An 11,537-nucleotide genomic window follows, 5' to 3' on the forward strand; every position below is an offset into this window, starting at 1 on the left:
TATTTATGGTTGTGATGAGCAAATCAGTTAAATTAATTTGAAAAAAGACTCCGCTCCATACCAAAAAGAACAACACAACTTAATATAGTAATAAATAGTATCTTTAATAACATGTATATGAAAAAAAACAAGAACAGTCAAATACATAAAGTCCACTAATGTACACATTTCAACAACATCATAATATTAAGATTTTTCAGCAGATTTTTGCTCATTGTTAAGTTAAATTGCAGCATTTATACAAGTTGATCACATATTTTAAGTTACAACAAATATTTCTCGTTTTAAATGATACAAAAACATGTTTTTATCTGAAGCCGCTCGGTAGAGGAATGTAATGTCAGATGGGGCACAGTGACATGAAAACAAATGTGTCTGTTCTGTATTTGTGTATATAAGTGAGATTCTTCAGAAGACTACAATAGTATCATCTTTTGACCTACAACTACAAACAGCCCTAACTGCTCGCCTAAATAATAAACTAAGAGGGTTTTTCTTAGGCACAATAGCATGAAATATAAACCATAACCACTTTGAGTCTTCGTCAGTCATACTACTGTGCTAAAAGCTAGCTTCTGACTAGCATGGCGTCTCTTTTAGGCCTAGTTGTTGTTGTGCTCGATCTTGGTCACCATGGTGGAAACCAGCCGCTCCAGCTGCTCCGCTCGCTCCTTGCCTGTCTGAAGGACCTCCTCGTGATTGGCCTTCTCTGCGCTGTCGTAGTCCATCACCGCCTGGTTGGTGATCAAGGAGAGGGCGAAGACACGCATGCCGCAGTGACGCGCCACAATCACCTCGGGGGCTGTGCTCATGCCTGGCGAGGAAAAGAGGGGTATTCAAAACAAAACATTGGGGCGAATATAAAATATACCAGGAAAGATATAAAAGTGATGAATATGTTTATTTTTGCTACTTACTGCAGTTTTAAAGATACATTTTTTACACATTGTTGCTGCCCATGCACTGTACCTAAATTATTCTCTATTGGTGGCTAATAATCACAATTAAGTCCATTAAACACTACTCACCGACAGCATCAGCGCCCAGTTTGTACAGCATACGGGACTCAGCAACGGTCTCGAACGAGGGTCCGCCCAGCACGCAGTAGACGCCCTCCTTCAGGAAGTCTCCGTAGCCGAGCTCCTGTCCCACATCCATGGCCATCTGCTGCAGCTCTCTGTCGTAGGCGTCGGACATGCAGGGGAAACGCACACCGAACCTGCGAGAGGAACACGTAGAGGGAGGGGTGGTAGGTTTAGTTAGGGCAAAGGCCAAAAGAGATATTGCTGCATGTCTACAGACAGGTTTAACAGGCCTGGTTATGCCAGAAAGACCATCAGTATTTCCATAGTGATACTTTCTCTTTGCTGATTTAACTATTGCAACTATTTGCAACATGCCCCGGTGCAGGAAACCCATCCTACCTCTCATCGTTGGGACCAGACAGCGGATTGTTGCCAGCGAAGCCCGGCATGTTGAGGTGGTCTTTGATGATCATGATGTCTCCCACTTTAAAGTCCTGATTGAGGCCTCCGGCTGCGTTGGTCAGCATCACCGTCTCCACACCGAGCAGCTTGAAGATGCGTATGGGCAGCGTGATCTGGAAACACACACAAATATACATAAAATACAAATAAATATACACTATACGTCATATAACCATTCAGAGGGGACTTTGCTTTAAAGGATCTTTCAGCACAGCAGCATTCTTTAAAGGCCGCGCATTTCATGCCAACTTGCTCCTCAGTTCAAGTGTTCAAATGCACTCTGAAACTTGTTGCAGCACACACACCTTCTGGATTGAGTAGCCCTCGTACAAGTGGAAGCGCCCCTGCATGCAAACACATGGCCTCCCCTTTAAGGTGCCGAACACCAGCCGACCTGCATGTCCGTGCACTGCAGGAGAACAAAAGCAACAAACCAGTCAGTAAATATGAAAAGCAAATGGGAAACCAGTCAGCAACTTTTGCAGTTAAACTCACCAGTGCTCTGTGGAAAGTTGGGGATGTCCTTGTAGTTGAAGGCTACCTGGTCCTTTAACATTTCAGCCAGCCCTCCGAGCCCCGAGCCGCACACGATGCCCACTTTGGGTCGGACGTCTGTCTGGGCCAGCAGCCAATCAGCAGTGGCCTTGCAGTCCTCATAGGTGTAGCTGGATGACATGAAAAGAGGGTCGGAGGTCAGGTTGACTGCAAAATGCCCTTATTAACCTTATTAAGTAGCATGTGACATGGTCGTTATAATCAGATTACAGGATTTTCTGGGCAGCAGGCCTGATCTGAGAACTGCTACTTATAAGGATATGACTTGAAGAGACACACACTCTAACTGTCGCACACACACACATTCCTGCAGTCACAGCAGTATCACGCCTCTCATGCTCTTCAGTGGTGACACGCACACACCGTTTTGTCTGCTGAGTTGATAACACTCACTGATTCCTTTAATTTGACAATTTGAGTATTTCCTTTCAACGATAAACTGCTTTCACCTGTACTCAAGCATGCATCAATGGATACACAAGACTGTGCTATAAATAAATATACTCTGAAACTGCAAGGCAAGCCCTGTAGTGCTTTATTAAAACCTTACAAACACTTTAAAGTTCAAATAAAGTTGCCACCTACTGCCACAGAACAGTCTTAATGAAGAATATTGATATTACTAATGGTCTAATCATTAAGAATGTGCCATAAAGTTCATATAAAATGTAAAAGGCAGCTTAATACCATGTAGGACTCCCTCAGGAATAAATGAATGGCTTTTATTTTGCTGCCCACAGAGCATGTGCACATATACAGTATATTTTTGGCCCCAAGCCAAACATTCCTAGTATATTTTTTACCCACAGTCCCGAGCTGCCCATGAAGGGGGCCATGTGTTCAGCAGCATGGGACGAGGAAATCGGAAAGTACAGTTTGTTCAAAAGTGTACTCACCCATTTTTTGTCTCTGGAAACATTGCGAAGGATTAAATAATAGTCGGATCAGATAAGAAAAATGACAAAATGTGCACTTTTTAGCGCAGAAAATCAAGTTCCAAAGCAGCAAAAACTTTAAATTAGAGGCCAGCTGTTAAAAATATAAGATATAATAGACAAGAAAACTTTAAAAAAGAAATCTTCTCTTGAGTTTCTCTGGTTTGGAGTCCTGTTAAAGTCTTCAGTTCTTCCCTCTTGTCTGTGGAGAAAAGGCGCTGTCGCTGGGTTTATTATAGGCACAGAGCCCCCCGCCCCCCTTCACTCCACCACTGTTAAAAATGACGCATGTGGATGCTGCACCCTCATTGGCTGGGTGGACACACCTTCAAAATAGCATGCAACTTAGGAAATATGTGTGTATGTTCTAATCGACACCCCATTCACTCCCCTCTTTTTTCCCAACAGCCACTATAAACCACTTCACATCCTGCTTTCCACTATTGATTAACAGTCTGTATTTTCCCAGATAAGATGTGTATTTTCAGCGTGACTCGGTTTTGCTTTGAACCTCACGTGTCCGTGTGATTCTTGTTCTTCTCAACATCAGTTGTTGAGTGTTTTAATATATAATTGATCCCATACGTCAACACATGCTGGCTTTTAAACATCTTTATACTGGTAACCAAGTACTCTACTAGAGTGCAATTGTGAGTTACTTTCTTGAGCTGCAAAGATTAATCGATTAATCAATTAGTTGTCAAATTTTTTAAAAGAGAAGTTAAAAAAATCTCTGATTCCAGCTTAAATTCTTCTTAAGTTTCTTCACTCCTCTGTGACAGTAAACCGAATATCTTTGAGTTGTGGACATTTGAGGACGTCATCTTGGGCTTTGGAAAACACTGATTGACATTTTTCACCATTTTCTGAAATTTTATAGACCAACAACTAATTGATTAATCAACAATGAAAATAATCGTTAGTTGCAGTCCTACTTGTGTATATCCATTTTATCTATCTTAAACTTTTACTCCTTTACATTTTCCTGTGAAATATTGAACTTTATTCCCCACTACATGTGTCTCACAGTTAGTTACTTTAATCAACAAAATATGATTCATTGTTAAACAAAGATTTGTTATACGTTAAACTGCCCAACATGAATCAATAATAATAAAAGTAAAAAATAATGAAATATTATACTTATAATAATGTAGCATTTTGAAATTTACTCTTTTGATAAGTATGTTTTGCCCATAACAATTATGTATATCTATTTAAGTACTTTTAAAATTGTCCTTACAAATAATGGTCCTCTGTGAGTCCTTTGGAAGGAAGAATTTGCAGCTCATGTGCTTATGTTTTTACTCAACATGTAAAACCTGGTTGAGGTTTGGCTTTCAGCACTTTCATGTGACTTTTCAAAGTAACAAACCAACTACGAAAGCTCCAAATCCTCTGTGTGCTGAGCTGAAAATACTTAATTAAAATATTATTTTGACATTAACTGCATTGACAGAATTTGAAAGACGCTAACAAGGATGTGATGGATACATGCTGTATGAAGGAGGCCAACAACACTTCTTTCCCAATGTTTACAGTCCCTGTTGTGTGTTTAAGATGTATTATCATTCAATTGCATCCGGATGTGTGTTTTTGTTATTGTTGCCAGTGTACTTGATTGTTTATTGGCACACCCATTGGAGTGTGTGTTGTGAATGAGTCAGATTACAACCCAGAAAGTCATAAATAAAAAACTCTGCATTGTACTTTTGGGATATTACATACACACGCACACATGCGCGCGCACACATGCGCGCGCACACACACACACACACACACACACATACACACACACAAAATCACGAGGATTGTCACCTGGACTGTAATCGATGTGCCGTATTAAATGTGAAACGGAACGAGACATTCAGCAGCGATGGACACACATTCGAGTGTGAAATGGCAGAAAACACACAGTACATTCTGCCAGTGGTGGAAGAAGTATTCAGATCCTTAACTTACTGTAAGTAAATGTATCAGTACCACAGTGTAAAGTCCTTCACTTCACTTAAAGATTTAGGTACATTAAAACAATCTTAGTTTGCAGCTAAATGTTGTTAAAGTATCAAAAGTACAATTAGGTTTACAGAATGGCCCTTTAGTGTGATAGTTTTTTTTTATCAACTTAACATATATGCAGCACTTTAATGTAAGCTGACTTTAACTATGTTATATGATGATCATGTTGTGTTTCTTCCTTAACATATGTAAAAAAGAAAATCTCCCAGTCGACAGTCTGCAACTTGCTTCAATCCATCAAATAAATGAAGACCGCTAAATCGGAGCAGCTGAACCCAAAAGTCACTGTGAGAAAGGCTAGATAACTTGTGTTTGTGTGTTGGTTGTTAACAAGCCAACTAAGAAAGCTCCAAATCCTCTGTGTGCTGAGCTGAAGATACTTAATTAAAATATTATTTTGACATTAACTGCATTGACAGAATTTGAAAGAAACTAACAAGGATGTGATGGATACATGCTGTATGAAGGAGGTACGCTAAGCTGAGGTAGAACCAGACTGAGGCCTGGTTCTACCTTGGCTACGCAGCTGTTACAACTCATGCATTTAAGGACACTAAGTCACTGTTATGGACGTGCACCTGTCTCTCCCATGTGTTTCCCTTTGTTTCCCACTCTTCCCTGTGTCTTCCTTGTTCCCAGTTTGACTCTCGCTGTGTGTGTGTGTGTGTGTGTGTGTGTGTCTGGTTCCCGTCTGGCTGCTCACCTGGACCCTGCCCCCAGATTGTTGTCAAAAGCATGCAGGGAGTCTTACACAAGAAGAAACTCAATGTTTCTGCCAATCCCACTGGTCACTGACACAGATTACATAACACCCCTCCCCCTTTTTGGGGGTATTTATTGGTACAATAATTATATATGGGTGGTGATGGCGCAGTGGATATAACACATGTCTTTGTTGTGGGAGATCTGGGTTCAATTCTCCCTGCGATACATCAACCATGTCCCTGAGCAAGACATTTAACCCCTAGTTGCTCCGGAGGTGTGCGGCCTCTAACATATACAGTATAGCAGTTGTATGTCGCTTTGGATAAAGGCGTCAGCTAAATGACATATAATGTATCTAATATAAATTATAATAAAAAAAATAAAAATTCCAAAACAAAACATACAACTCACGACATGAACACATCACCTTACTGTCTGAACAAGCCACCCTCCCCCATCACCACCTCCCTATAGAAAATTTAAGAATCAAAAGCCACAACATCTAATAAACAATAAAATAACACAATAGACAACAAACTGTAAACCAAATAAACTTTTCATGTACATATTATAACACCATAAGCACATTATATGCTTTTTTTCAAATGCTGGAATGAACAGACCCAATAAATAATCTTTTTTTTAACTAGTATATTCACAAATTAACTACAGTAAAACACTAGTGAAGGACGACCTGTAATCATTACCCATGTTAACATAGGCCAGTTATTGACCTTTGCCTTGGTTTACTTCTTTAGGATTACAGGTAAATACAGACCCAAGACTACCAAAGGTTTTTCAAAACATGGAGAGCCTACAGAACAAAATATGGCCTGACGTCGTTGGACCTTGAGTTGTTGTTTGACACATACGAGGACAGTGCGTGTCACGATTTCCTTCCAGGTCAACTGCCTCTCTGTTTGGGTTCTGACATCTTCACGTCTCCTATTCTTTTTAAGGGCAGTTGTTAACATTGTCTGATAACGTGATGGAAGTCATTGACCTGTTGACATGTACCCCATTCCCCTCTGTCATAGCTAACACCCCTTTGGCTCAGCCAATGAGTGGTCGCCATATGGTGGCCTACACTTACTTGTTTACCTGTTCCCTTAGTTTTTACATCCAGACTGTACTGTCAATAAAAATGTTGGTTGATGAAAAGGATGATTCTAAAATGTAGACACTGATGGTAGCAGGACAGTCACATGGTTGAACTCCCTCAGAAACCTGTCGTCTTTCAGCTTTTCTTCTCCTTTTCTAAACATTTTGTCGTGCCATTGCCCTTGCTGAATACAGACTCAGTCATGCATGGGATACAATGTCAGCAGACCCTGCAGAAACACGCCAGTTTGTAATGTCATGCATCTTGATATGCATTCCACACCAATCATCTGCTGTGTTTGTAAAGCTGCCAAAGTTACCGCAAGCTACTGTAACATCACGAGACAGCTTTTAATTTTTCTTTGGCAATAATATTTTGTAAAGTGTCAGATGGGTTTTTAGAAGCTGCACTGAAACTGAAACTCTTAACAGCTGAATCTGCATTGGTCGTCCTTGACCTTAATGTAACTGTTGACACCATTGATCACTCCACACTCAATTGTTCCTGGAGTGACTCTGGATTGCTTCCCCTCCTGTCCCCCAGTTGTTATCTCGTCAGCTGCAGAAGTCAAGGATCAATACTTGAACCACTTGTGTTCTCACTGTGCACGCCCCACTTACTCATTTCCTTCCACTGTTGTGATACACAGTTACATCTTCTGGTCAGACCGATAACCACCGATAACTACCATTGCACACATCTTGTTTTAAGGTGGGAGATACAGCAGATATATTAGAGGTCCACGGAGAGACTTGAGCCAGGAGCGTTGCAGTTAATGGTCTGCATTTTATGCCTTTATTTGATACTCAGGGCATCTGTGCCCATGCAGTATGTGCCCTAACCACTTGGCTATCAGGTCGCACCGCTACAATATCTTCTTACCTGCCTTAATAATTGAGCTGTTGTTCAGCTTTTACCAGTTTCAAATTGTGCAGATTTCGGCATCCATGAATATTTAAAGAGTTCTCTACTGATTTAGCATTAAACCCGTATAACACTGTGGACTCAATGTTGCAGACACAGAGATGTCATCTTTATTATTCCATGCATTCTTATTTCCTGTAAAAACCAGCTAATGTAGCCTCTAGCCTCAAGGAGAGATGAGGAGTGGGCAACAGAGGTCAATTGATCAGAGTCTGCGCAGCTTCCTCTTGAGCCACAAAAGGCGTTATGTGCACACTGTAAACAGACTTTGATGTGGAAAAGTGGTGGAGTATTCCTTTAAATGCCCTGCCCACCCACATACAATTTATGTGGGCTGTACGTTGTTCTCTAAGGACTGTGTGGGTGTTGTGTAGCCTACAGAGTGTAGTTAATTGACATCTCCGTCAATGTCTGGTTAGATTTATTGCATGTGTAAAGTGGGATAAATTACACCATTGTCATGCTGGTGGACAAGTTTGGTGACAAAAGGCCCAGTTACAATGATGCAGATCGCGTATTTGTAGGTTTTCTGTCTATACGGTAAATATTATAAATCTGTCCTTTTGTGCTGTTGTACTGACTTTATTTTATATGCCTCCCTCTAACCTTTTGCTAGAAAAGTCCTGTATAAAATAGAGAGATAACCTCTATTGTATTAGCTGGTAATAGCACGTTAGAGACAGTGATTACTGTTTACCTGGTCTTTTGGGGACATGAGACATGAAAAACATGCCAACACAGAGCAAAGTACAGTTTCCATAAGCCAATGATCTATTTTCTTTTACTCTGTAGCAGATTTTCTTATCTTTGACTTGGCTCATTATATTGTTGTTCATGTTTGCTTTTTTATGTGCTGATAAAAAAATCATATAAACCACAATGTACATTTGAGGCTGTGTAAGTATTTTTGTAGATGACAGAAAAAAGAACTTGATACTTTCCTAGAGCTATACAGAATTGGTTGTTCCCCTCCCAGTGTCCTACAAGCAAACATGCCCAGTCGCCTGATTTCCAGCATCATGGACTGAATTCAACACATGAATGTGTGGTTGTGAGGATGAATTTAACTACAGAAATAGAGAAACTATAACTCCAGTTATATGTGGAATATTTAGACTAGAATCCACATTCTGTTTTACCTTCAGTATTGTACAAAATGATACTTGTTCAACTTCTTAAACAACTGAGCTAATAAACGAAAATTGAAAAATCAACAGCTGCTAAAATTCTGCTGATCAAAGCACTCAACCCTGTGAGCAATGGACTGCAATCAAAGCTCCAAGCTGCACAACTGTGTGAAAGTATGAACTCAGCCAAAATCTGTAAAAACTTTGCTCACATGATTCTGGTGCATGATTCTGGTTATTTTCGACTGTACGCTGCTTACATCTTTAAAATTAAATTGCATTCCTTGCATTGATTACAGTCGGCTGCTGTCAGTACATCGACAGAGCTCTTTGTGAAGCAATGATTGGTCATTGAGATGGAATGACACCAATCGACTTTTACATTTGTGTACCTGCTTGGATCTCACAACTCATGCAGTAGAGTAGCGTGGAAGGTGAAACACATCATGGAGTGTAAAAGTTTTCTTATAGCAGCACCAAACGGGTCAAAACAAGTTGTAAAATGTGTCCGAAAATACGAATACAGAAAACACAAACTCCAGTCTGGAGCTAAGTAGGGTCTGCAGCAAATACAAAGCATAACTTCCTTTTTAAAGCGTCAATAAGTCTCTAAGTGAATTCTACAGTGACTTTAATCCATTGCCGATCAATAGAACACAAAAAGAGCCACAGGAAGTGCAAGGTTTTCAGTGTCACTTAAAGACTGAAGGCAGCTGTTTGGCCTCATCTGCATTTTGATTTTGATCAATGGTGTGACGTATTGTCAGCAGTCATATGCTCTGGTAAAGCTTCTTCTTGATCTGATCTGTGAGGTCACTGATGGCACCAACAGCTGTAATAGAAAGGGAATATGTTTTGCATATTTTCTAGAAATGATTGCAACCTGAATCTGATTTAGTTTAAAATAAAGTTACACATAAAAATGTAAAGTAAGGTGGAACATGGTTGATGCACAGTTGCAGAAGCGAAGCCTCGCAAGACAAGTGGAATCTCAGCAGTACATTCTTGATAGCAATGTATGTTACATTCTCTTTTTGTAATCTGTGGTGTCACATGAAGACTGTCCGGACAGAGTTTAGACTTTAATTAAATTCAATTTATTATTATAGATTGTCAAGACAGACAAACATACAAGAAAGACACTATGTTATGTACAGTATGTCAAGACATGGCTATCACACAGACAAGACAACCCAGTGGAAGGGAATGTGTGTCTATCAATACATGCTTTGCAGAAATACACATACAAACATTTCCCACATTCAGACATGGTCTCAACATGGGATTCACACGCACCAAACAGCAGACAGACAAAGTTAGCAACTAGCTGGTAAACATAGTGGAGCATTCAGCAGCTACAGAGACATACATTTCCCTTAGGAGGTACTGAAGAACAACTCTCCTAAAAGCATTGCTTTTGACAAAAAAAAAACAATCATTGTATCTTGGAGATCAATTCTGCATAGCACTATATATGTACAATTACTTGGTTAACATCTGTCACATCTGTAGTAAATGACACAACCTTGTTTTGGATCCAAATCCCTCAGGGTGACTGTTAAAACCCCCAATTTAAAGTGTTATTAAACAAAAAAAATGTCCATTGCTACCAGATTTTCAGTAGAAAATAAGGTTGATTAAAACACATGTATATAATGTGTCTATACATGGAGGCATAGATACAGTGCTTACATGTCAGACTTTGCTTTGCAGCCTTGACACTGTAACTTCCTGAGCAATAAAACTGAAATATGACTTTACATAGAAGTATACTGTACATACCTCTCCCCTGGTGTCATTGCCATAAAACATGTTACATAAAACTGAAACACTGACCTGTGAATGAACATTATAGGTATCGTAACAAGTGCTTGTACATTTATGCTGAGTGCCAAATACCATCAGTGCATGACCTTTTACAGAGTACACATTCCTCTTAAGCTCCCACTATTACATGAACAGCATTATGCAAAATGTACATGTTAGTGACTCCCTGACAACTGCTGTCTAGGTTTTATGACAGGTAGATAAGTTTCTGCTGCACACACTGCAAAAAAGTCCCTTAAAGGTGTCAAAATCTCTGTCATTTCAGGATTTCAATTGCCAGGTACTCACGAGTATAGCTTACCGTAAATCCAAATGTCTACATGGATATTTGCGCACATCATCTTGCACAATCATACACATCAGTGTGGGTTTAACAGTATTTGTTTTTGCTGAGTGCCAGGTTGATCTTTCAACTATGCTCTGACTCAGCTGCGGTTCCCCAGTAGTTAGTCAAAGTCAGAATTTGTGTAACAGGGAACTACATAAATTAGTTTTGAGTCACTGTTTGTGGTAAACAATTTATTTCTAAAATCCGGAAATCTCAACATCTGACGAGTCACTGGTTCAGATCCCTGCCAAAAGTAATTTTGTTCTCACAGTGAGTGATTCTAAATATACTTTTTCGCACCTTTAAAGTTGCAATGCATATACAGTAAATGCATAAGAGCTCAGGATATAACAGACACATTCCACATGCTCGAATGCAGCTGTAAAGGGTGGCATCAGTGGAACATTGTGGCAACATGTGAAAACTGAACCATGTGGTCTCATTTTCAAGGACTCTTGAAACGCTACACACTGACCTTATTCAGTGGAGGTTAGGGTGAGAAACTATATCAGGAAGACTATTACCTGG

General features: G+C 39.9%; 1 protein-coding gene across 1 annotated transcript; it reads right to left on the bottom strand.

The window, feature by feature from the left end:
* Nucleotides 1-83: 83 nt before the first annotated feature.
* On the bottom strand, nucleotides 84-2,961 carry pnp5a (purine nucleoside phosphorylase 5a). Its single transcript, XM_039823439.1, has 6 exons — nucleotides 2,939-2,961; nucleotides 1,983-2,152; nucleotides 1,793-1,896; nucleotides 1,425-1,600; nucleotides 1,029-1,219; nucleotides 84-814 (listed from the first exon to the last, which is right to left on the bottom strand). The coding sequence occupies exons 1-6, from the start codon at nucleotides 2,959-2,961 to the stop codon at nucleotides 603-605; spliced, it is 876 nt and encodes a 291-aa protein (XP_039679373.1). The 3' UTR covers nucleotides 84-602.
* Nucleotides 2,962-11,537: the final 8,576 nt, after the last annotated feature.

Source organism: Perca fluviatilis, chromosome 14 (genome assembly GCF_010015445.1).
Source record: "Perca fluviatilis chromosome 14, GENO_Pfluv_1.0, whole genome shotgun sequence".
Classification (NCBI taxonomy): domain Eukaryota; kingdom Metazoa; phylum Chordata; class Actinopteri; order Perciformes; family Percidae; genus Perca; species Perca fluviatilis.